We start from the raw sequence: 27,398 nt of genomic DNA on the forward strand, positions 1-27,398 counted from the left end.
CCTAACTCCTTGCCCACCACCACTTATCAGGCGAAGAAGCTTATCCACCCGTTGTCATTGGATGTGCAAAAAATACTATGTTTGCCAATTTCTTATGGTAAACGGGAGTGTCGGTGATATGGGATCCGGGGGTTCCCGAGTCCCGAGGCTATGTGGTGCCACATGGCGCCTTCCCTCGGGGACCACCTCCCTGAGGACTCGAGGGAAGCATGGTTCGGGAGTGGGTGCTCGGGGTCAAGAACAGGTGGTCCCCGAGCACCCAGAGAGCCCCGAGGACCCGAGGGAAGCAAGGTCCGGGAGTGGGTGCTCGGGGCCAAGAACAGTTGGTCCCCGAGCACCCGGCAAGCCCCATGCCAGTGGACCCCGCAGGGACTCCACGATGAGGTGTCGGTCGGTGGGAGGCCCGATGCCACATTTAATGGGGAGCGTAGACGATCACATCCAACCACTCTCCCTCACGCCTGCCGTACTGAATACGCCAGTCCCTGCCGCCGCCTGGCAGGAAGGCGTGGGCACAATTAATACGGTGGGTCCCATCGCATGTCCCCTCGCGGGGCACATGAAGAAAGACGGCTTGAAGATATCTTTGATGGGCTTGAGGCTTATCGTCCTGTTACATCAGACCGCGTCAGACCTACTCTGACCAAAGAGGCATGAGAGAGTACTCAGAAGCTGGCCGGTGGGCGCCCCTGCGCCTAACGAAGCTGGAACGCGAAGACCAATGGAATCATCCGAGGGATGTATTTTCAACCCTCTGTAACATCAACTGTAGAACAATGATGGTCACTTTCTATTTATTGTTTACGGGAACTTGTGCCCTCGTTCTGGGCACTCCTTGAAGGGCCTCCCCTCCGGTAGATAAAGGGGGGGAGCACTTTGTAGAGGAGATAGGAAAAAAGAAAAGGAGAAGAGCATTGACAACATATTGGACACACATGAGTAGAATATTACGTCTCCGTGCGGCCTGAACCTGTCTAAATTCTTGGTGGATTCATTTCTACTAACTGACGATCCATCCTGCCTAAGTCTCACTCGCATTAACCCCACGTACGAGGTAGTTCCAGGATCAGCCCCCCGGTCGAATCTCAAAGGGGGTCTCTCGGGATCCCTGCTCGTGGTGTTCATCCACCGACAGGGAGGTACACAACGAACCCTGATGAAGTAAGTCATCATTGTGCATGTATATTCTTATTTGGTAATATTTATGTTGTTAGTAGTGTTTTAACTCTTTTGGTTGTGTTTTCATTCCAGGAACGGATGATCCAACGTACCAACCTCTCTATTACAGACAAAGATATCCAAAACGTCCAACGTGACATGTGCCGGTTTATTATGCACGAAGTCATTCACAGGAGTGGCAAATTTTTTGATCACAGAGGCTAATTAGCTAGCCATCCGAGGCTTTGTGAGTGGGAGAAGAAAGACTCTTAGCAATATAGGCTTGTGATGTAAAAATACTTGTGAATATTATTGTACTTGTGTTAAATATTGAAATTTGTGATGCTATTGAAATCTGTGATGTTGAAATCTGTATTGAAACTGTGTGAAATCTAGAGGGAATAAAATATATGCTCATTATTTATTTTGAAAGAAATACAAACCACAGGTTGGTCCTTATGTTACCCGCTTGTGTAAATCTTTATATCTATAGGCGAAAGCTAAAGTGGGCTGCCTGTGAAAAAGGTTTTCATATACGGTTCCGTAAGAGGACCACCTATGAAAAACTATTTTCACAGGCGGTTATCTTAAGGAACCACCTACATTTCTACAGACGGTTCCTTAAGATAACCGCATGTGGAAATGGCTTTTTACAGACTTTTTGTTTTGCGTCTGTGGAAATCGTTTATTTTCACAGGCCTTCGATCTCAGACAGGTTGGCTAAACACCTGTAAAAATAGGTTACGACCCGTCTAAAAAATTGTTTTGATAGTAGTGTTAGAGAGGTTTCTACAAGGTACTATTTAAGTAAGTGTTATTTTTTGTATCCCTTTTAAAAAAATAGAAGGTACGTACAATAGATTGTTTGGTACCTCCTAGGGACCGTAGGAAAAACTCATGAGATATTTCGTAGGAGCTCCCAATACAGGCAACGTTAACAGGTAGAGGAAGGACAGAGCGCCGTTTATAAGTCAGGACTCAGGAGTCTAGGGCCCTTCCCTGGGCTAGAAGCCAGGAGAGAGGTTGGACAAGCGGGGAAGGTGGGAAGCCTGGAGGCTGCTCGTCACGGCGATCCAATGCTTAGGCCCAATTTTAAGGTTACGTGCGGATGGGTTCTTGTTTTAGAGTTTTTGTTTAGTTGAGGAAGTGGTGGTAGCTGTTGAATTTTGATTATTAATTTTTAAATAAATTTTTAACTTCTTAGCATACTAAAAATCAGAAAAAACTCATCTCAGACTATTTTTCAACTTCTAATTCATTTCAGTCACGGCTGCTTTCTCAGCTAGTTAAAAACCATCAGAAATCAGGATAAAAAACCAGCCGTTTAAATAGCTTTTGGCTTTTTTTTAAAGAGAAAAACTAGAAAAAAAAACTTATCTAAACGGGGTAAAAGGAGTATGGTAGGAATTTTACAAAACTCAACGGAAGGCACATATGCCTTAAAAAATCCCTTACTCCAAATGGTGTCTTATATGCCTTAAAAAACAATCAATTTCGACGCACCGACTAGCAGGCATGTTTCCCTGAAAAAAAAAAGACTAACGAAGCACATGGCGAAAACGGGCAGAACTGACGTTGCAAAGATATATCCAAGATTTGTTGTATGCGTACATACATGTTTTATACACATATTTTTTTGATGAAACAGTAGGATCGGCCCCTACTGGTTGTATATTAAAAAAAAAGAAAGAGAGGAGATAAAGGAACGTTTATAAGCCAAAAACAAAAAAACAGAAAAGACCTCTACAAGTTATTCTAAAGAAACAAACCATTGGAACATTAAATTAACACGACCAGCCTTAGCACGAAGGATCACCAACCTGAATTCTTTCTTAAAAAGCCTCCAAACCTCCTCTGTTGTTGGAGGGACTTAATTGAATATCCAATTATTCCTAACCTTCCAAATACTCCAGCACATCAAAATGATAATCTCCATGGCAAAAGGGACATTAAGATTCCTTTTGAAAGATCTCAAAGTTTGAATCGGTCTATAGAGGACATTAACACTAAGGTTTAGTTTTAGCCAGCATATCCTCGAGAAATTGCAGTGAAAGAATAAATGATTCCTGGTTTCATGCAACTGAAGGATACAAAGATCACAAGTATAGGATTGCAGGACCAGGCTTTTCCTTCTTAGGAGATCTCGAGTATTTAATCTGTCCTTCAGAAGAAGCCAGAAGAAAACTTTGTGCTTCATCTGACAACGACTTTGCCAGATCCAATTGAAAATGGGATGAATCAGCTTGTGCCCAATCAAGAATTTGTAAACTTTACTGGCAGAGAATACTCCTGTGCCCTAGATGTATGTCCAAATATCATTGTCCTCAGAAACAGTGAACTGGCTGAGAAAAGCTTGAAGACTCTGAAATTGCTCAAAAGCCTGTACTGAAAGAGGAAGGTGAAAGGCTTCAAAAAAATTGTCAGCTTCAACAGCCTTTAGAAGAGAAAGTCTAATATCCATAGCAAATGAAAAAAGATGAGGAAATTGAAGCTTAGGGACAAAGCCCAAATATCATCCCAGAGTGAGATGGTGCTGCCATTACCCACAAGAGGCCTAGAGATCCCTTTGTAAATATCTACAAGTTTCATGATATCTTTCCACCAGAAAGAGCCTTTTTTAGCATTGGGGTTGAAAATTCTAGAGGAAAAGTAGTTACTCCAAATAAGCTGCACCCAGGGAAGATCAATCTTGTTGAAGAACTTATGAAGGTTTTTGATGAGTAAAGCTTGATTATGAGTCCTTAGATTAATCACTCCAAGACCTCCTTCTTTTTTTGGTCGACAGACCATTTTTCAAGAGGCCAAAGATGGTTTTTTCCCATTGAGATCTGAACCTCTCCATAAGCAATGTTTTCTATACTTGTTTGATAACCGCCGCTGGAAGCTTAAGGGTGCACATATAGAAGGTTGGCAATGCAGACAAAACAGAATTTACCATCTGGAGCTTGCCAGCTTGACTGAGCAAAATAGAAGTGCTGATTAATCTCTTCTCAGCCCTTTTGATAATAGGCATAAAATCTGCCAAATTTGGTTTGGTGAGACTGAGGGGCAGACCAAGGTAAGTAAAAGGAAGAGAGCCTTTCTGGCATTGAAAAGTCCTAGCAAGGATAGCCATTTTTTCTTCAGACACATTGATTGGAACCATAATGGATTTATTATAATTAACTCTTAAGCCAGTGGAATCGGCAAAAGTATTTAGCAGAGCTTTTAGCAATAGAAGTTGCCTGGGGCAAGCTTGAGCTACCAAAAGGGTATCATCTGCATACTGAACAATTGGGAAGTCCTGAATGGCTTCAATTTGAAGCGGGAGATTAAGAATTCCTTGACTTTTTGCTTTATTCAAAATTGACTGAAGGAGATCAGGTGCCAGAACAAAAAGAAGAGGAGAAAGAGGATCTCCCTGCCGAACTCCTCTTTTACAATGAAAGGATTTCCCTGCAACCCCATTTAGAAGTACTGCTGAGGAACCAGAGCTCAGAATCTGAGAAATCCAAGAAATCCACTTTTGGCCAAAACCTTTATGTTGTAGAATGTCAAGGATAGCCTTATGCTCTACTTTGTCAAAGGCCTTCTCAAAATCAAGTTTCAATAACACTATTTCCTTTTTTGAATTGTGACATAAAAAGAGATATTCAAAAGACCAAGCCAAACAATCTTGAATTGACCTGTTCTTAATGAAGCCATACTGATTTTTGTGAATGACTGACATAATAACCTGCTGAAGTTTGTTAGCTAGAAGCTTTGTAATCAATTTGATGGAAGAATTCAGAAGAGAGATGGGTCTGTAATCTCCAACATTAGAAGGGTTGTCTTTCTTGGGCACAAGAGTAATATAAGACCCATTAATACATTGAGCATTGATTTCCTCATTATAAAAAAGGTGCATAAAGCATAAAAGTCTTCTTTGATAATAGGCCAACATTTTTTTAGAAAGTCTCCATTAAACCCATCTGGACCTGGAGATTTGTTAGATGACAGGCTTGATATGACTGAGTCAATTTCCTCAGAGTCAAAAGGCTGCACGATCCAATCTAAATCTTTGACAGGTTGAAGAATGCCAGCCAGATTAAAATACATCTCAGTATACTCAGAAATGCCCAATCTATCTTTATAGGCTTCCCAAAAGAGTTTGGCTTTATCTTCATGCTTAGAGAAGGAATTTCCAAAAGAATCTGAAACTGTCATAATAGAATTCTTTCCATGCTTAATAGTGGCATTAGCATGAAAAAACCCTGTGCACTCATCACCAAACTTAACCCAATTAAGAGTACCTCTTTGCTTCCAATAAATTCTCTGCTGGACAAGCAACGAGGATAAATGCTCTTGCAGAGCTGCCCTGAAGCTCCATTCATATAGAGAGAGGTCCCTGAATTCCTCTAAAGTATCCAACAGAAGGATGATGAGCTTAGTGTTAGAAATAGTTACAGAGAGACTAGAAAGCTATCTTTGCCAATGCCTTAGGACTCTTCTCAAATTTTTGAACTTTGCCACAATAATCTTTGCTTTATCAGTGCAATTAGTGGGAATGGACCAGCCATGTTGAATCACTTGCATAAAATTTTCATGTTCCATCCAGTAATTTTCAAAATGATTTTTTTTGACTTTGGGATACCAGTGCCCACTGTGACCAGACAAGGGACATGATCAGAAGTTTCTTTGTCAAGAGCGGTTACCACAGAGTTGGGGTACTGGAAATCCAAGAGCAAGAAGAGAAGAACCAGTCAAGTCTCACTAGGAGAGGGGAGTGCTGATTGTTAGACCAGGTGTAGGATCTACCAAGAAGAGGCAATTCAATAAGCCTGTGATGACTAATAACGTCATTGAATCTTAGCATATCTCCTAAGTTTCCACCCGGTTTATTTCTATCAGCAGTATCCCTTGAAAGATTGAAATCGCCAATGATTAGCCAGTCATCATCAATTGGGAAATCAAAGTTTTTAAACCAATCAAGAAACTGATTTTTGCCTTCAGGGGTGCAAGGAGCATAGATGTTGGTCAAGGTCCAGGCAGCACCAGAGTGAGCCAACCTAAGCTCAATCAAGAGACTGAAATCATTATTAAATGTCTTGGAGCCAGAAAAACGAGCACTTTTCCAAACAACCAGAAGGCCACCAGAAGCCCCTAAAGATGGATGAAATTCAAAGGAATCTAGAGAACTAGGACAAAAGTTTCTGATATAAGCCGAGTCGAAATGCTCCCTTTTAGTTTCTTGCAGACAAACAACGTCACAACCAGTCTGAACCACCTTACTTCTAATGGCATTCGACTTACTTTCAGAGTTAATGCCTCTAACATTCCAGCAAAGAATTTTCCAATCACGATTCATATTTCTTCGGTTGTGATCCATTGATGAGCATTAAAGTTCCAGAATAAAACCCCATATGGGTAACATACAGGAGAAAGAAACTCCCACAAAATGACCATCCCAAGGTTTGGCGAAAGTAGGGACTAAGCGAAAGAAAATTACAGAAAGCTTCAAAAGGATCATCACTAGGATGACAAAATAAACTACTGATTCTTGCCGACAATCTGGAGTTGCACTCCCGATCTCTAGCAACTGTTTTTCTTTCCATCTGCATCTTTGTGCTGCTTCCTAACTTTCCCTGACACCTTCTTCTTGCTAGTACCATTTGGGAGTTCAGATTGTTCAGATTGCATAACAGAAGAATCTGTTGAACTGGAGGAGTGCCCAGTACCCACAGGGGCTGTCTTCTTCTTCTTGTTCAAGATTTCTTCTAAGAGTTTTGCCGGACTCATCTTACAAAAGGACTCTCCAAGACTCCTGATGATTCTCGGGGAGATAGTTGGGGCCTTAATGGAGCAAGCTAGACAATTCTTGTCAACACAAGAGTTCTTTCTAAAACCATCATTCTTGGAGCTTAGCCTAGGACTTCTTCTTACTTCTGATTCTACTAGAGCCGTGTGACTCGCAGCCTTTCTCTTCTTCTTTGGGGAAGTTTCAGCATCCTCAGGATCACTGCAGAGCTGCTCAAGACAACACAATTCTTTAATATTAGGGCAACTTGGGGGGATCATAAAATCAACTGATAGATAGGAATCCGAGTTTTGAAGAACTAAATCCCAGGCCTTTGAAGCAATTAGGCCCTTGGCCCATTCAAAATATATTGGGCTGGATAAAGCTTTAAGCAGGAAAAAGGCCCAGTCCAAGGGAACACTTACATGAGGAAGGCAGCCTGAGGGTGAGAAAAATCTGGCCCAAAGATCATGCATAACTTTTGATCCATGGAGGGAGCAGGAGTCATTCAAGTTGTGATGAAAGGATTCAAAGACCGGGTCAGTCTGACAATTATTTTCAAACTGCATTATGCCCACCTGGATGTTTGCCTCTTAGTTTTCAGGCATTTGCTGCTGCTGCTCAAATTGGTTAGCAGGCTCTAAGGCCATTAGCACATCATCTTGCAAAGCCACTGGAAGGAAACCTTCTGGGTCTTGAACCAAAGGAGGATTTTGTTGGAAAACCAGGGGTGAGTCAGCTGGGTCATTAAGATTAGGCAACAGGATCCCATTCTGGGAGGAGTTGGCAGAGGAAGCAGAGTCAGCTGCCCCAAGAGATAATGAAAGACTTATGCTATCATCATTTCCAATTTCATCGACATGGCCCTGAACATCAGCTGCCTCATCAAAATCATCATTCAGAATCACTCTCAAATGAGGATCAGGTTCATCAAGCTCTTCCATTTGTTGATCCAAGAGCGGGGCATCCTGATTAGGCTGGTTAAGATCCCAAAGTGGGATTGCTGGCTGTTGTTGATTGTGCATATCATGCCATCCTAAGCCAAGCCAATGCGGACCATCTTTTGGAGGAATGTCTTCGTCTTGAGGCAAAGCACCCAAGAGATTTCGCTGAATTATCTCACATTGAACTGTCCAAGAGAAACCATGCAATCCATCTGACTCAGAGAGCACTATGAACTTGGGGATATCTAAACATCTGTAACCCTGGCCTTAATAATAATCCGAGCCAAACAGTCTTCATCCTTTTCCCAAATCAATAGGCGGCCAAAAGACTTAATCGCGCCAGAAATATGCTTAGTGCTCCAATAATCTAGAGGGAATCCAATCAGCATAAGCCAACATTCCCTATTGAAATTCACAGCTCTAAAATTGGGTCCCGCATTGTGGTTGACACACTCAAAATGCAAACCCCCCACCAAATGAGGACTATGATTAACTAGAGCATCCCTCTCAATGACCTTCGAAAGACGAACATAAACCATTCCTCTTCCAAAAGGGGCAAGTTGAACATCTTTGACTTCTACGTTACGACGTTGAACGAGGAATTCAAGAACCACGTCACTGAGGTTATCAAAGTCTACATCACCTGGAGGAAGAGGCGAGACTGTGATCAAAGCAACATCTTCATTTACTCTATCCGCAACAGCCCGAGCAAAGAGAGGACGATTCTGAACTTCTTGCCTAGCAAACCCATTGAGCATTAGGGGTGTGGGATCAACCTCATTGAAAGCCATAACTGAAGGAGAGTCCTGCTGAGCTTGGATGGAGCTAAGCTGAAGCAAATTAGGTCCACGATCGTCACCCTTCTCCTCGACGTTAGCCCTAGGCGGAGGAGGGGTTTGGGGCGAGGATGAAGACGAAGGAACGGCAAGGGATAGAACTGTTAGCCCAAAATCACAGAAGCAGGAGAAAACCCTTCTAGAACTAGGACTGGGCCCCGAATTCAGAAAAATGGGCCGATGAAACCAGCCTTTTATATCATACTTATCCCAATTATTCTCCTGAACTGAGCCAGAGAAATCGCAGGAAGGTATAAAGGAATATGGGACAGGAATACCTTTTTGGAGGGTCTCTGACTGGCAAAATATAGCAATATGGCCCCACTTATGACAAGCATGACATTTGATTTGATTATTGCAGTACTTGCAGGAGTGAAGCAGGGAAAGACACCTGGAGCATCCCTGAAGGGTGGGCGACAAATGCGGCTGATTTGAATTTGAACGTTTGAAATTCTGAAGCGAATCTGCCGATCCAAAACTGTTCCTGAAAACTTGCCCCGAGTGTGAAGAACCAGGATCCAAATTGCCCAGACGACTGAACACTGATTGCCTACGGAAAAGAATGCGATTAAACACAGAAATCCGATTGGAGGAGCCTCTCCTTGATCCCAAATTAACGGAATTTGCACCCGTAAGAATCGAGGCAGCAGAGGAGTGATTTTTCAGAACCTCAGCATAAGATTCCCGAACAGATTTTCCAGTCACTGGAATCCAAGAACATTCTTGTTCAAGATTATAAGCCTTTAGCTCTGATTTCCAATGAGCACCACCATTACCCCAGAGGTGAAAATAGAGCTTGAAAGCTTCACATTCATAGGATTTTGTTGCATAAATGAAGAAACCAATATCTTTAGATCTCACCGAGAAACAGAAAGTGCGGCCCTTGAGATGAAACACATCGAAGTCTTTGGCAGAACCACCAAGGATTGAAAGCAAAACCAAAGCGACAGAATCTGAAGACAACTTGAAGCGGGCGCGGCCAAAGGAAACCACCAGAAAGAAGACGGAAGAAACACCAGGACTGGGAGACACAGATCTTCCAAACTTGCGAAGCACCTCAGCATGGAAGGACTCACCCGGAGAAGGATCAAGGAACGGAAGATCCATGGAGAGGAAGAACCATGCAAGGGCACGAAGGATCACCAGGGGCGCGAGAGGCATCCATCACTGAGGGAGACGATCGCCAGAGCCGAGTCCATGAGCTTCATCCTGTATGGTAGTAGTGGTTGGTCTTTTATACACATATCATATACTCAATGTTTTGCAAAAAAAGGATTTGGATATGCAAGAGCATACCACATGCATCATAGTTGGGCTCACCCCTTATCAAGTCGCTTTCCTATTTAAGTACGGTATGTCGGAGTAAAACTTCAGAGAAATTGGTCTGATATTGCAAAATCACTTATTATTCCATGCATGATTTGTCTTGAAATCGGGAACGTTGAGGCTGAATACAAATATAAAGTTGGAGCAGTCGAAGTTTCAAAAATCGTCCAAGCGGAAACATGATCGGTTCAAGTGGAATCTACCGTGAATCACGAGGACGCGCCATGTACAATGCAAAAGAAAAGACTAACGAGGTACGTACGCACATGGCAAAACATCCATCAGAATAAACGATTGGAAAAGATCGATGAAGAAAAAGAGAAGGGAAAAAAAGAAAATCTTAATAATAATTCCTGGATTTCCTATGAGCATGCAGTACGGTGTACTACGGAGATATTTGGCGGAACTTTAGCTCTGAGATACATATAAGATTTGAAGTTTATAAGATAAAAATCTATAGTTTAAATTTTTATTTTTATCCAAAATAAAAATAATATGGTTTAACCAAAAAATTCTGAAACTAAGAACTCTACCAAACATGTCTTGTATATACCTTTCCTCGTTGGCACATCTACCGATCGGTCAGTCTAAAAATCTAAATAATCCTATCTAGCTAGCTACAGTTAGAGTCTCAACGATCTGATCGATTCTATTCTGAGAGTCATTAAGTATAAATGGAGACTTGTGCTTCTAGCCCACCAAGTTGTAAACTTGCAACTGGTCATCTCAAAAAGAAAAGTTGCGAGTAAACTTTATTTGCTTTGCTAATCCATGAGTGCTATGTTTTTCTGCTTTCCTCACTACTACAGAAAGGCTGATCACTACCGATTTTAGAACCGACAGTTTTTACTCGTGATAATTCTAACTATCATTGTCGGGTCCGAACTGGCAGTGATACGTGTTCTCGGGAGCAAAAAAAAACAGGAACTAGCCTGAGCTATGGCACGACAGTGGTGGCGGAGCACGCCAGTGGTGGCGGCAGACAATCCGACTTAAGTGGCGACACAAAGGCCACCGTCACAGCACACAACAGTCCGCTCCCGAGACCGCTGCTGCTGCCACCCTTGGACCTACTCCCCTCGCCGTCCACTCCCAGGGCCCCGCTCCCCTCACCGCCATTGTCGCCGCTCCCCTCGCATGAGCATCTCAAAGGTCGTGGTCAACGAGGCTGGCGGTGCGCCGATTTGTATCTCGTGGATCCCGTGAGCACGATAAGTCCCTCCATGGATCCCGTGAGGACGAAGAGACCCTCCATGGATGCCCCCCTTCTTCCCTGTTGTGGATCCCGTCAGCTACCACAGACCTCGGCAAGGAGGGCTCGGCCGCCACGGATCCAGCCGTCACCTCCCTTCCCCCATCGTGGATCCCACTGGCTGCCATGGACCTCAGCAAGGAGGTGCGGCCTCCATGGATCCGGCTGCCACCTCCCTTTCCTCCACGCGACCTCCACGAATCAGGACACCGCCCCCCTTCCCTCCACGAGGCCTCCACGGATCTAGACGCCGCCACGAGAGAGAGAGAGAGAGAGAGAGAGAGAGAGAGAGAGAGAGAGAGAGATGAGAGAGAGAGAGAGGGGCGGTAGAGGAAGTACGAGAGAGAGAGGATATGGGTGGTGGGGAATGAGAGAGAAACAGAGAGAGCGGACGAGAGCGAAGGGATAAGATCAGCCGACGACCGAGCCGATCGGACGCGAGAGAGCCGAAATCTTATTGAATTTCGGGTCCAGTGACCTTCAGTGGTGGTTCGGGACTGGAACCGATACTGATAGTAGGTTTTAGTTTCGGTTCTTAATGGTTTAATCATTTATTAGTGCCGGTTTGTAAAACGAACCGACACTGATAATCGGTTTTAGTGCCAGTTTTTAACGGCTTAATCATTTTTTGGGCGCGAAAGGTTAAGAACCGATAGTGATACATATTTAGTAAATTTCACTTGTAGAAAATCAAAATTTCCATCTATGCAATGTTATAAACAAGAAAGCCATCAGATTTCAAAGCATGACCAATTCTAAACAGAGCAACAAACAATCAGCAAAAATTTCATATGATATAGAACATATTATATTGACATTCATATGCTACTGGCCAAGAAACTCAGATAAGAGAGTATCAATACATTGCAAAGAATCATTTACTAAGTACAAATCTGAATTCTGAATTAATGGACATTCTCTTGTATCTTATACAGGTCTACTTGGCTGTTGCTTCAGTGCAGTGAATCAGTGCTTCTTTGTTGCATACTTGCATGCATATGTCACATCAGTGATCTAAGGCTCTAAGCTATCATATGTTGAGCTATGTGCAAATGCATCTCAAAAAAAGTCTCTTTGATTCACCTGTTTTCGTGACCAAGGTTTTCTTTACCGGTAAAGAAAATTTATCGGGGGATCATCGGTAAACATGATCAGATATATCAGAGTTATCAAAATCAAATTCAAACAAAATTAGAAATTAAAAAAATGGGCATGAATTTGCTAGAAATTATCCCTGATCAATCAATTACCTTAAATTGCACATAACAACAAAAAAAAATGAGACAATATCATAAATTCGTAACACATTAGATAGATCTATAGCACAAAGGGGAAATACAGCTACATTCCACTTCTGCAAATTCAGTTGACTTCCCAGAAAAATCATTTGAGGCATTGAACTAGATCAGGGGAGCTGTCCATATACAAATTCAAGGCTTAAAATTAAATGTGCAAGTATTTGTATATAGCAGATAGTTATATTGTAGACATTGAGCACTATATTTTCAATCTACAGACATGAATCTGACCAAGAGAAACTCAGTACAAGTACAAACACAGAAGAACCACCTGCCCATGTTCAATACAATTGTTAACAATGTATTTGGAAGACAGACTAGCAAAATTTTAAATCTGAAAAAATAAAGTTGTATGCTTGGAATTGTAATGCTAATGTAGCTTTCCAGTTTGCTTGACCATTATCTGCACTCATCTACAATTATTGTCGGCCTTGAACAATCCAAGAAACAGATCAGCCAAAATGCTGCTAGTAAATGTGCTAAGAAGATATCTATAGTAACACAGGCACAACGTCTAAGACAAGCTAGGGACTGCTTGTGCTAAGAGAAACAAACAGTACAACAGAATTATTGTAATACACCCCTATGGTACACTTCTAGGAAAAAGGAGTCCTTAGATTATCTAATACAGAGGATGATTGACTACTAACAGTTATTATAATCGGACAATAAAACACCTGGATTTTTCTTTGCTTACATCGCATTTGAAATATAGGATATCATGTGGTCTTTCTCTTCATGGTAAGGTATTGTGGAACAAAGGGGTAAAGATAGGGCATATCACCCTCTAATCCCGGGCTTCTCCCGTAGACTAGAGACTCTGATCGATGCCAAGGGTAAATCGCTCTCTAATCGTCGGGCTTCTCCTGTCGAGAAGAGGCTCTGATCTAACTATATGGGCAAAAGCCCTTTACTAAATTCTTCTTGCTTGATTTCCTCTAACAAGGACTAGGCTACCTTTATATGAGAGGTGCCATCTAGCTAACTTAGGAAACTAGGAAATAGAAAATCGCCTAGGATTATCTAACCTTACCTAATACTAATCAACTAGACAACTTGCTTAAACTAACTTGACTCTTTCCATAACACTTTCCATAACATAGATAACTTGCCAAAAGTAACTTGACTCTTTCCACAATTTTACACCGCTCGTCGAAGATAGCTCATCCTCGAGATGTGGTGGTAGCCATGGCTGTCGTCCTTGGTGAAGACCTCATGTTGATGAGCGGAAGTGTGGTGCAGTAGGAGAGCAGTGACGGTGTGGTGCAGCAGGTTGACGGTAGTGGCGTGGTGCAACAATTTGATGGTGGCGGCATGGTGCAATAAGAGAGCAGCGGCACAGGAGCAAACTTGTCTCTGGGTAGGGAAGGTCAGCAAAGATGTTTTTTTGAAATTGGTAGAGGGTGGGTGGCGTAGGGACAAGGTGGTGGCAGCAGCGACTTGGCAAGGCAAGAATGATGTGGAGACATTGGATACAAGGGTAAGATAGGGCAGATCGCCCTCAAATCTTGGACTTCTCCCGTAGACTCAAGGCTCTGATCGATGCGAAGGGCAGATCACCCTCGAATCGTTGGGCTCCTCCCGCTGAGAAGAGGCTCTGATCTAACAATCTGGCAAAAACCCATTGTTGAATTTTTCTTGCTTCCTTCCAATGATGCGTGACTGTCCCTTTATATAGAGAAGAGAAATTACAATCCAAATCCTAACTTACCTAATTTATCTCTAGTTGAATTGGAAACTAATTAAACTTTATCTCCTAATCAAATCCAACTTATCTTCTACCCATAACAACTAGATAACTTGCCTAAACTAACTTGACTCTTTCCATAACATAAGACTAATGACATGCATTGTCTATTCAAGTAGGCAAATCCTATCATGTGGGTTCTCAGTAATTCCAATCTATATTACTTCACTATTTACCTTCTAGTAAGCTTTGGTCATGTTGAAGCACTGAACTTAGGTTGCTTCCATTATTGGAAATGTATATTCATTGTGTCTTGCATAGCAAAAGCAAGTTGATTTCTTATCATGACCCGGTTTTGAGCTTTAAGTGTAAACAATTTTCAGTTTATCTATAAAATAGGGTCGTCGTATGACCCTATTTTCCTAGCTGCTAACTGCATATGCATGTTTGTGCCTTGTTGCTGTCAATGTGTTTGAGCTGAACTTTGCCGCTTGAACATTTAATTTAAAATTGAAATACTTAAACCTCTAAACAATTTTACTTAAACCTCTGAACATGGAGTGCTTCATATGAACATACAAGTTACCAACTGTACTCTTGATCATGTAACAACACTGATTCCAGGTTCGCACCCCGGATGGTACAATCTTGAACAACCTACAGTTTCACAGGTAAAATTGTTGGGGTTCATATGTGGTAAAATCTTGAACAGACTAAATCAAGCACACATAAATGACAAACTCAGATTCTAATTGACAATTCCATAGGCAAATGATGCAAATATCAGCTACCACAACTGACAACCCTGAAAAGAACTTGAGCAAGTACACAGTTCTTCCAAACCTCTTCGCTTCACTGACAACAATTCAGGCCGACCTCAACCGATCACTAGGTAGGGCCGCAGGGAGGCGCTCGGCGCTTACAGCAGGTCGACGCTGGATGACCAGAAGCGGACGGTGGGCATGTGCGGTACAAGGAAGTGGGAGGCCTCGAGCGCCGTCGCTGCCGGATTTCTTTTGCGGATAGGGTTTTGAGCACCTGGCCTCTTGGCGGGTTTCCAATTTTTTTTTACTGACACGGTTTTTTACTGGCCCATTCTAGTAGAACCAAAAAATCTAGTAAATTTTTAGACTGGTTTTTTAATCCCTGTTCGTGACAACCATAGTTGCGTCCGTTGTCCCTCTGATGCCTCTGCCATTGGGGGTGCTCGATGATGTGTCGGAGAAGCCACTGACGGGAGGATGCTCTCCACCTCCCCCTGTTGCCATGGCACAGAGCCGGCTGATGGGCTTCTTGTGTCGTGTCCGCTGGAGGCCAGGAGCACCTTGTAAGCTCTCACTCCCTTTTGAAACTGCTATGTTGCTCCTGCTTGAGACCTCGCTACTGCCCTTTGGATCGAGCAGCACCTTCACGGTGACACGGCGGAGGCGGTAGATCAGGCAATGGGATGGCAACTTGGAGAGCTTCCAGCTCCGCCTCTAGCTCTGGCTCCTCCCGCTTGCAGTAGATCCACATGCACACCCTCTCGCCGCCCTCATCTTTCCTCTCTAAGCTCAAATTGATCCGAAGGATAGGCACTCAGCTTTTCTCCAATCTGGAAATCATGTGGGTGGCCCTGTGTGTCGTGTCACTCCCGGTGCTCCTGTACGACCACCACCAACAGCAGCAGGCATAGGTGCGGGTGTCATCGGCAACATACTTCGGCCTGTCGCCTTTGCCGAGCGAGAGCTCCTCGGGATTCATGCGGTCGGCATTGCAGAATAGGAGGCGAAGCCATCATCGATTGTGTATTCCGGCCTACCGACTCTATCGAGTGGGAACTTCTCCGGCTTCGTGCAGTCAGCATCCGCGACCACATACTTCGATGGTCCGGCCTCCCGTTGTTGCGGCGCTGCCTAGCGGGAGCTTCAATTGAGATAGGGGAATTTGGATTTTGGGGATGGAGTTTTGATGGGTGGTTTTTGGATGGGTTTCAACCGATTTGTTTTTTTGCTGGGTTGGGTTTTTACCAGTCCCCACCAATAAAACCAAAAATCCAGTTTTTTCAATTTACCAAACCGGTATTTTATTCTCTGCACTACTACAGAAAATATTATTACTGTTGGTTTAAAATTGACATCACTAAAGGTTTTTGAACCGATAGTAAATTAGCGGCAGTGGTAATCCATGATTATCAATGTCTGTTTATGAATCGATAGTGATAGTAAGTATCACTGTTGGTTCAACTCTACCGGTTTAAGCAGTGATCCCACAGTGATAACCCTACTATCACTATCGATTCATAACATAAACTGGCAATGTAACCGCTATCACTGCCAGTTCAAGGCATGAATCTGTAGTGATAATCCTTTCAGGTGTGCAAAAATACTCTACCATGAACTCTTCAGCATGGGGATATATCTTAAGTTTGATGTCAGACTTAAGACAAAAATCCCATGCTGAAATGTTCGTGGTAATATATTTTAGACCTAAATCTAAAAATAGAAATAGATGTTGCAAAACTACTGTACCAAGAGCTCTTCAGACGTTCCATGTCAAAGAGCTCCTGATACAGTAGCCTTAACTCATCCGTTATATATTTTGCATGCTAGCCGACTGAATTTACTATCCGAGAGAGTGACAATAGTAAATCTAAACGAACGGTAAAAACACAATCTTTAATACTCAAACTTAGTTTGAAGCGACAATGCCTTTTGCCATTCCTTTAGATTTATCTATTGCCACAACCATCTTCACACAACATTCACACAGTGGAGACGTGGAGAGAGGAGCTGAAGAGACGGAGAAAGCATGCGGCCGCACGTTGGCTTGGGAGACGGCAGGCTCAACGAACTTACGTGAGGTGGCTACCTTCTCTGATGGTGAGAGGAGATGAGAGATGGTGAGAGGAGACCGCGGGGAGAGGAATGAGGAGATGGGGAAGGCGCGTGTTGGCTCAGGAGACAGCGGCCACGACGGACATCGAGCTCAGCGAATGGTGGCTATGGCGAGGAGCTCGTGTGAGTGGTGTTGAAACTAGGCATGAGGGGTAGAGGTGGCTGCAATGGAGACAGTCGGTGACCACTGCTCCACTTCGATTGCCACTACCCCTCGAGAGTGGCTTCGGCAAGAGCTAAATGAGAGATGGGTGAGGCTGAGGGAGACGGGTTCAATTTATAGAAAAATTATCACTGCTAGTTGGGAATACGAACCGGCAGTGATAATAATTAACATCGTTGGTTCATCGTCCTTGATTATTGCTCCGTCAGTGCATCTTACTATCGTCGATGATTCATATTATCATTACCGGTTATTAAAAGCACATCTTTTTATGTATGTCTTTTTAAGAACCGGCAGTAATAAACATTTATCACTACTGGTTTGGAATATGAACCGATAGCGATAAACATTATCACTGCCAGTTATTAAAGGCGCATCTTTTTATGCATGCCTTTTTAAGAACCGACAGTGATAAACATTTATCACTACCGGCTTGAAATACGAACCGGTTGCGATAAATATTATCACTTATGGTTATTAAAGGCACGCCTTTTTATGCACATCTTTTTAAGAACCGGTAATAATAATTTTAACATCATTACCAGTTCGTAAACAGTCATGTATCACTATCGATTCGTAATATGAATCTGCAGTGATAACCACTATCTCTGTCAGTTCTTATTGGCACGACTTTTTTTTCGCGCGTGGAGCTTAAGAACCGGTAGTGATATATTATCACTGCCGATTATTTTTGAACCGACAATGAAGAGAGGACACGAATGACCTTTCTGTAGTAGTGCTGTCGCCAACCCTCTCGCTCATGAACCTTTTATTTTTTTAAAATCTTTTCAAATAATACTTTAAAAATAATCATCTCAATATCTTATCTTTAAATTAAATAAATATTTTTGCCACGCCAACTCACCATGGTAGGGGCGTAGGCTACTGTTTGCCATGTAGGGATGCAAGTTTTAGATTTTTTTGGGTTATTGGATTGACTAAAAACTCATTTAATTGAACTAAAGTTTCACTTTTATTGAATTAACTTAAAAAACTAAATAGTGATTAGAATTACTCAATAGGTACTCACTTACATCTCTATTGCCATGCCATGCAATTGTTGGTGGCGTCGCAAGACAGTGGCAGTGTTGTCTTGCCGCATTGTTTACGGTAACAACGGAAAATGTATATTTTTGAAACTTGAGTCGATGGAGGAAAGAGCGAGTTGGGAGATTGGAAGAAAGAAAGGGATGGGACATGTTGCTGCAAATAAAATTCGCGTGATTTTTCAACATTTGCTGCATCTAACGGCAACTACATGGGTGTGCAGTCTATAGTATGAATTGCAAAAGGAGAGGCTGCTATGGTAGTATATTTTTTGTTGGAACAGCTGACAACCCATTATGTGTTTGTGTCTATCAGTCCACTATAAATAAACTCTCTTGGCAACGTTGAGCTGTTAAGCAAGCACCGATTCCTCGGCCCCTCGGCCATGACAGGGACAGGGCACGCCATCATGCCGTCCTCCGACGTGGAGACCGCGGCCAGCAACGGCAAGCCACCCGCCGACGCCGGCGCCGCCTTCGTGCTCGAGTCGAAAGGTACTTTCCATGAATATCATCAGTCTCACGTACGTATCCTGCTTGCCTTGCGGTAACTGGTACATGACGATCGGCGCGTGCAGGGACGTGGTGGCACGCGGGGTTCCACATGACGACGGCGACCGTGGGGCCGGCTCTGCTGACGCTGCCGTACGCGCTCCGGGGGCTCGGGTGGTGGCTCGGCGTCGCGGCGCTGACGGCCCTCGCCGCCGTCACCTTCTACTGCTACCTCCTCGTGTCCAGGGTGCTCGACCACTGCGAGGCCAGCGGCCGCCGCCACATCCGCTTCCGCGAGCTCGCCGCCGACGTCCTCGGTACGCACGCACTGAACTGTGTTGAGTTGAGCAGAGCTCCACGCAGGTTGATTACCGGCTTTGGAGGCAGCGATTGGTTAACCAATTAGCAGCGTGATTAATTGGTTTAATATCCTAGGATCTGAATGGGCGTCTTACCTGGTGGTGACCGTGCAAACCGCCATCAACGCCGGGGTTAGCATTGGAAGCATCTTACTTGCTGCCGATTGCATAGAGGTATATACTTACTTAATTACTTGCCTTTTCATGGAATAATCAGTTGACTGCTTTCAGGCTAAGCTACCATAATCTTAATTTCTCAGAGAAAATTGGAGCATATCGATTAATTAAAAGCTCTTTCTTTTTTTACAAAAATGATGATTTAAAATTGAATAAATACGGTGGCATAGTTCTGGCTGCTACAGTGAGTTCGATTATTTGCTGCTTGCCGCTTCATCCAATACTGCGCTCTGTGGTAATTTAACCTGTAGATAAGGGCGAAACTGGGTTGGGAAATTCTTGGCCGACCGGTTTCCGTTTTACTGGATAGTTGGCCCTTGGAGTAGAATGGTATCCAGTGACCCGAGCCTACGACTAGGTCGATGGAGGGGTGTGACTAATTGACCAACAATAATTTTTAAAATATTTAGTTCAGTAAACAGGAAATGGTACTGTTGGATTTCATCGAAGGGACTTCAAGAATATTATATACTGTTGGATTTCGAACTTTGATGTAGTTCGAAAATCCAGCTCCACATTCATGTGTCAATTTCATCTGGAAGGCTTGACATTTTGGGGGTCCTGATCCGCAGTCTGTTGACTGTTGTCAAACACGTTATCTGAAAACAGCTTGATTCTCATGGATATGATATGAGACATCCTGGATCGATGTGCTATATATGTATTACTAGTGCCATAGAAACTGAAAGTCAGTCCTTAATAATCAGTCCGTACACAATTCTGTTTTCGGAGACATCATTCATCTGAATATTTGCCCTTTATGGAGCCGAGCTCAATTTCCAGTGTGAACTCCGTGTGCAGATAATATACTCGAGGCTGGCACCACACGGTTCCCTGAAGCTGTACCATTTCATCATCATCGTCGCCGTGGTTCTGGCCCTCCTCTCGCAGATGCCGTCGTTGCACTCGCTGCGGTACATCAACCTCGGCTCGCTAATCGTCAGCATCGGCTACACCATGCTTGTATCAGCTGCTTGCATCTGTGCAGGTACGTACGTTGTCACTTCCTGAATAATCTTCATGGGAGAAGACGCCTAGATTTTGCAATATTCGCCCTTTATTTAGGACTAAGGAAGAGGCAGCAATTAATCAAGTTGTTCACTGTTTGGTTACACTTATATTACAAACAACTCATGATTATTAGGATCATGTTATTGCAGAGTGTTATATAGTGTGCTAGATATATATCATGTTGAAAGGATTTTGGTTGTAACAGTGCTGGCATTCCTCACAGCCGCACAGGTGTGTCGAGTAATGCTCCACAGAAGGATTACTCGTTGAGCTCGTCCAAGTCTGAGAGGACCTTCAATGCGTTCCTGTCCATCTCCATCCTCGCCTCCGTTTTCGGCAACAGCATTCTGCCTGAAATCCAGGTCAGGTGCTAAATTGAGCATGTTCAGTTACAAATAAGTTGAGAACTTTCAGAGATGCAAGCATGCATGCGAGAATGGAAAAATCGTCACCCATTTTAACTCTTGATTCTGAAACTTGCGGGCCGGCTCTGTGACGTACAGGCCACGCTGGCCCCACCGGCGTCGGGGAAGATGGCGAAGGCGCTGGTGCTGTGCTACTCGGTGCTGTTCCTCACGTTCTACTTCCCGGCCATCACCGGCTACTGGGCTTTCGGCAATCAGGTGCGATCCAACGTGTTGCAGAGCCTCATGCCGGACTCGGGCCCCTCCCTCGCCCCGACGTGGCTGCTCATCCTCGCCGTCGTCCTCGTCCTCCTCCAGCTCATCGCCATCGCCCTGGTGAGCAGAGAGAGCCTCGATTGCACGTACGAGATCATCTCCGGCCGGTAGAGGACTAGAGGTAGAATGAGACCACTCAAATGCCGTCGCATCGCATCGCGCAGGTGTACTCGCAGGTGGCGTACGAGATCATCGAGAAGAACTCGGCGGACGCGGCGCGCGGGCGGTTCTCGCGACGGAACCTGGCCCCGCGGGTGGCGCTGCGGACGGCGTACGTGGCCGGGTGCGCGCTCGTGGCGGCGATGCTGCCCTTCTTCGGCGAGATCATCGCCGTGGTGGGTGCCGTGGGGTACATCCCGCTCGACGTCATCATCCCCGTCGTCATGTACAACATGGCGCTCGCCCCGCGCAGCAGACGGTCGCCCGCATTCCTCGCAAACGCTGCCATCATGGCCGTCTTCATCGTCCTCGGGGTCATCGGCGCCGTCGCGTCGGTGCGGAAGCTCGCGCTCAACGCAGGCCGGTTTAAGCTCTTCAGCGATGGGCTCTCTTAGGCCTTGCTTGATGGGCTTAAGCAGAGGTCCATTTGCTATACACGGTCAAGCAAAAGAAGAAAATGATGCAATGATGTGCAATCAATCTTGCACACACCACAGGAGCCTATTTTAACATCGATGCGATGGTGTTTTCTTTTTTTGTGTCTTTTTGGCCACCTTACATAGCTTAACAGTAAAAGATAGCACTGTGATGTGATAGGCATACCTCACCGTCGCTGATGGCAGATTAGCTCCTATCAAGGATTAGATCGACACTAGAGCCCAACTCGATCTAGTTCATCCTGTCATTTGAGTTTCACCGATTGAAATGAGGTGTTGTTTATTATCCACATCTGTTTGTTATTTGTGTATAGACCGGCGTCACGAAATGAACGGGCTAATTGTTGCCTCGGGGGCCGCAAAAGAGTTCAACTGCTTGAAGGAGCGTAATTGTTTTCCCGCAATTGTAGTTTTAATTCTCATCAGCGACAAATGCCATCAATCCAAAGTGAATTGGGAAATATTGCGTGAAGACAGTTTTAAGGTACGGGAGGTGAAAATTAATTTCTGCTTACAACATTTGATACTGAAATATAATATCAATAGGAATCTTAAGCACCAGCCACATATGGATGATTGACCGTATGCATCAGCTCGCCATGAACCATGAGCGTCAGACAATACATATGAACCATGAGCACCAGGCAGCACATATCCATAAGCATCAGACAACGCTGTATTCTTAGAAAATACGTCCGTATCTAAGAAATGAATCTCTAGATGTATGGAAATTGTCCGTATGTACCAGGGTATCTCATAAACATAGAAGTTTATCTCTAAGGATAGTAGAATCATACTCGAAAAGAAGTCCAGAGACCACACGGTAGCCCTCATATATATACGGCGCTAGGGAATCCTGCGGAGGATAAGACGCAATCCCATCGTCCAAGTATATAGAAGTCTCAAACCCCTTGAGCCTTATGTAGTAGTGATCTACATCAATATTTCACTGAGACTACACGCAAGGAATCCTCTGCTAGGTTTAGATCCATCTAGGCTAACAAAAACCCCCTGTAATCTATCTTGAAGATCAATACAAGACCAAATAACGCATGACTATTATCCTTCAGGAGACCTAAACCTGTATAAATCTCTGTATTTTGGTATACGATTTGGGGGAGTGTCCCTACTTCATTCATGTATTCATAATATCAGTGATTCACAAATCGTCGATAGTTGGTATCATCCATTAGGATTATGACCAAAGATGTCAAATCCTCATCACACAACATGTCGTAGACTCCATCCAAGTCTGCATCAAGAACCGACTTCTCAAATGAGGGGTTTAATGACAATTTACCCTCTCAACCGACAAGTATCTGGTGGTTGATCGGGTGGATCTAGGCGACAAGGTAAATCATTTTATGGATCAATGTGCTAGACTACAATATCGAGCTCGAATCGCTTGGGACCAAGACGATCACGCAAGCGACGTTCACCGCCAGTCGGGATCTTCCCCCGTGGCTTCCGAGGCAACATGGATTGTCGAAGTACCTACCCAAAGGTCTCCTCCAATGACAAGTCCATGATGGATCTAGACTCCTCCCTTACTAGAGATTACCCACGAGAAGTCTTCGCCATCGGAGACTGGGGTGCTAGTCTATCCAATCATGATGATGATCCTATAAATCCATGGATTCTCGCTGATCTGGAAGCGGGGAATAACAATCAGCCCCCACCGGTGACAACAACTCCAGTCCAAAATCCAAATGGGATCCTGGACCTCACGTCTCCTAATCATCAACAAGGAACCCAACATTTTAGAGCTACAGCGGCTCAGGGGCTCCTACTTATACAGGAAGCCCTCTGACAGTCCCCCACTATAGATCTAACTACCCATAAAGGCAAGGGCTGTCTCAACTTGATAAATGGCATGTCCAGCAAGCTCTAATTCAGGTTGAGAATTCTCATCAAGCAGCAGCCGCGAACATCTCTAATCGGAGGAAGTCCCACGCTGATCCTTCCCGCGATGATTCGAATCTGGATAGACGCAATCCTTGGAACAAGACAAGCCAGGAAGATAACCGAGCTCTTCGCCACCACAAGACCTCGCCAATCAGAAACCATCCCATCAACGATCTGTGCTAAGTCATCGAGGAGTGAAGACGTTTGAGACCCCTAAGGAGCAGTCAACTTCTCCTTAGCGACATAACCGGAGATCATCCTGGCGTCGTTCGAGTAGAAACCACAACCGTTCTACAACCCTAGTGGGTAGAGCTCCCATGGCTAACAGGATCAACCAGGGGTGCCATCAATGTGTGTGTCAGGCTCTCTCTCCGGATCTACGGAGGGTTGACTAGCCGGCTTGGTTCCAATGTGGGTCGATCAAGAAGTACAACGAGACCACTAATCCTGTTGAGTTTCTCTAAATCTATACCACAACCATCCAAGTGGTTGGTGGGGATCAAAAAGTTATGGCTAGCTATCTCCCCACAATCCTTGAGGGGTCGGCCAAGACCTGGTTGACCAATCTACCTCTAGGACGATCTACTCATGGGAACAACTTTGCGACTTGTTCCGACCCAACTTCCAAGGCACGTATGTTCACCCCGGTAAGAAGAACGACCTTTTTTCTTGTTATGCAGATGGAGAAGGAAACCTTGCGTGAATTCATCCAATGCTTCAGCAACACTTGGAACACCATCCCAAAGATAAACAACTATGACGTCATCCAGACATTTGTTTAAGGGGTCAGGGGCCGACAATGCATTGAGGACATCGCTAGGAAAGATCCCTAGACGGTCAAAGAACTCATGAAGATTGTCAACAAGGCTACCAATGCCAAAGATGCTCTCCTATTCATCAAGGAAAGGGACTAAGGCATCAAGCACCTCAACCCAGACTAGATGACGACTCAACGAAGAGCAAGCGTAGGAAGAACTACAAAGGAGGTAAGGGTAAGAAAACTAAAACTAACAAAGTTTTGACAAATCTTCCTAATGAGCATCCCGGCTCATCTTAGGGCAAGGGCCATCAACCGAGCACTGGCAAATGCTCCGGCAAGCCATGGTGCGACTTCCACCAGACCAACGGCCACATCCTACGACAATGTCGCATCTACCAAAAGCTGATCAAGGCTGAGGTCAACAAGGCTAAGGGGAAGAAGACCTAGGTCATGACCCAGGGTAGGGACTCTAACTCTATCGATGACGACTCTGACACAATGTTCTATCAGGAAGGGGACAGGACCACCGACCATATGTTCGGTGGCTCTATGTCCTACGAGTCCAAGAGGTAGTACAAGACGGTGGCCCAAGAAGTGCTTGAAGCTATCCCCAAAAGTTGCTAGGCCGTCAAGTGGTCTAATGTCAAAATCTCTTTGGGTCAAGATGACTGTCCGGAGAACTTCTTACGGCCAGACTACTTCCCGATAGTAGTCGAGCCTATGATCAACAACTGCAAGGTTACCCGAGTGCTAATCGATGGAGGAATTTCTCTAAACATCCTATTCACAGGTGCACTCTATGCAAGGCAGATCTCCCAATTTGAGTTCAAGTTGGTTACTCAGGCCGTCTATGGCATAATACCCAGATCTTCAGTCATGTCTACCGACCAAATATCACTTCCCATCACCTTTGGGAAGGCTGACAACATCCGGATAGAGAAAATTATGTTCGACGTGGTAGATTTTGAGATGGCATACAATACCATCTTAGGATGACCAACCCTAACCAAATTAATGGCTATCGTGCATTACACTTACTAATGCGTGAAGATTCAAGGCATGAGAGTGTCATCACAATTAGAGGCTGCCCCAAGGCAGGTCTTCGCTGCGACAAGTGAAACTTCGACATGGCTACTCAGCACTAGCCTGGCATGGAGACCAAGAACTCGAGGCCTAAAGTGGTCATGAAGTCTCACGTGAAGTTAAAACTATTCCTCTGGACCAAGCGGAGCCATCCGAGATCATATGGGTCGGCTCTAACCTAGACCAAAAATAGGAACTCGAGCTCGTCACTTTCCTCTGGGCAAATACTGACATATTTGCATGACAACTGTCTGACATGCCTAGTATCCCTAGGGAGGTGATCGAGCACAAGCTAGCTATCCAGCTTGACACTAAGCCGGTTAAACAATAGCTCCGATGGATCTCACCCAACCGGAAGGAAGTAATTAAAGAAGAAATAAAAAAGGCTCTTAAAGGTAGGGTTCAAAAGAGAGGTGGATCACCCCGAGTGGCTTGCTAACCTGATCATGGTTAAGAAGTCAAGCGGTAAGTGGCACATGTGCAAGGATTTCACCGACCTCAACAAAGCCTACCAGAAGGATGCCTTCCCTTTACCGCGAATAGATTAGATAGTTGACTATATGTCCAGGTGTGACTATCTAAGCCTTCTTGATGCCTACTCTGGTTATCATTAGATCAGAATGTATCCCAAGGATCGGGAGAAAACCCTCCTTCATAACTCCTTTTGAAGTATTTTGTTATGTAAAGGTGCCCTTAGGATTGAAAAACGTCGGTGCCAAATATTAGCGCGACATGCAAATAACTCTTCATGGCCAAATTGGCAAAAACATCAAATCGTATGTTGATGATCTCATCGTTGAGACCAAAAATAAGGAAGATATTATCTCCAACCTGCAAGAAACCTTCAACAACCTACGCAAGCACCGAGTTATGCTTAATCCAGAGAAGTGCGCATTCGGAGTCAATGCAGAAAAGTTACTTAGGTACCTAGTATCTTACCAGGGACTCAAGGTTAATCTCAATAAGATCAAGGCCATTGAGGAAATGCATGCCCCAGTTTAGTACATGAAGTTCAAAAACTAACCGGGTGCATGGTAGCTCTTAGTTGTTTCATATCCAGAATCAGAGACTGGGGGCTTCCTTTCTTCAAATTACTATGCCAACATGACAAGTTCGAATGGTTTGAAGAGGTTGATGAGGTGTTCAAAAATCTCAAGAGGTATCATTCTTCCCCCCAGTGCTAGTTGCTGTCGACCCAAACGAAAAACTCTTTCTATACATAGTGGCTGGACAACACATCGTAAGTGGAGTATTGGTGGTGGAATGAGAAGTGTCCAACAAGTGAGAGAAGAGCCAACGATCGGTATACTATGTCAGCAAAGTACTCCATGATCCCATGGAATGCTACCCGCAAGTACATAAACTGCCATATATGGTGTTGATGATCTCTCGGAAGTTAAGACACTATTTTCAGGCTCATAAGATCACTATACCATCAATATTCCCACTTTGAGAGATCCTCCACAATAGAGATACCATTGGATGAATCGCTAAGCAGGCTATTGAGCTTGAGGAATTCGATGTTTGCTTCGTACCTTGAACCACGATCAAGTCGCAAGTACTCGCTGACTTCGTTGCTGAATGGAAAGAACTCGATCAACCCCACGACAACTACAATGACATGTCCAACGTATGGACTCTCTTCTTCATTGCCTCGCTTATGCTCCAAGGCTTAGGGCTGGGATTATACTCATCTCTCCCGCAGGAGAAAGATTGCAATACGCTTTGCAGCTTGACTTTGGGCACAAATAATGTAGCCGAGTATGAAGGTTTGCTCGCTGGTCTTCCAGTAGCTTCTGTGCTTGGCACTCACGGTTCACATATCGTTGACACATTGGCATCAATCACGAGTACAGAAGATGGCGTGGAGACGCTTTTAAATTTTAAGAAACCAAGTTGAAATGTGCCTTTGTTTACTTGTGATGAGTGGTTGACATTGTCATTTATTTGGTTTGATGAGCTTTGGTTTTGCATGAGCTTTGATGTGATTTGAA

At 44.3% G+C, this 27,398-nt stretch overlaps 1 protein-coding gene across 1 annotated transcript; it reads left to right on the plus strand.

The window, feature by feature from the left end:
* Window positions 1-18,711: 18,711 nt before the first annotated feature.
* LOC133923453 (probable GABA transporter 2) lies at window positions 18,712-21,941 on the plus strand. Its single transcript, XM_062368749.1, has 7 exons — window positions 18,712-18,836; window positions 18,920-19,150; window positions 19,269-19,366; window positions 20,171-20,357; window positions 20,612-20,742; window positions 20,884-21,120; window positions 21,225-21,941. Exons 1-7 carry the CDS (start codon window positions 18,728-18,730, stop codon window positions 21,612-21,614), a joined length of 1,383 nt encoding a protein of 460 aa, XP_062224733.1. The 5' UTR covers window positions 18,712-18,727; the 3' UTR covers window positions 21,615-21,941.
* The last annotated feature ends 5,457 nt before the right edge of the window (window positions 21,942-27,398 follow it).

This window comes from Phragmites australis, chromosome 7, assembly GCF_958298935.1.
Source record: "Phragmites australis chromosome 7, lpPhrAust1.1, whole genome shotgun sequence".
NCBI classification, from domain to species: Eukaryota; Viridiplantae; Streptophyta; class Magnoliopsida; order Poales; family Poaceae; genus Phragmites; species Phragmites australis.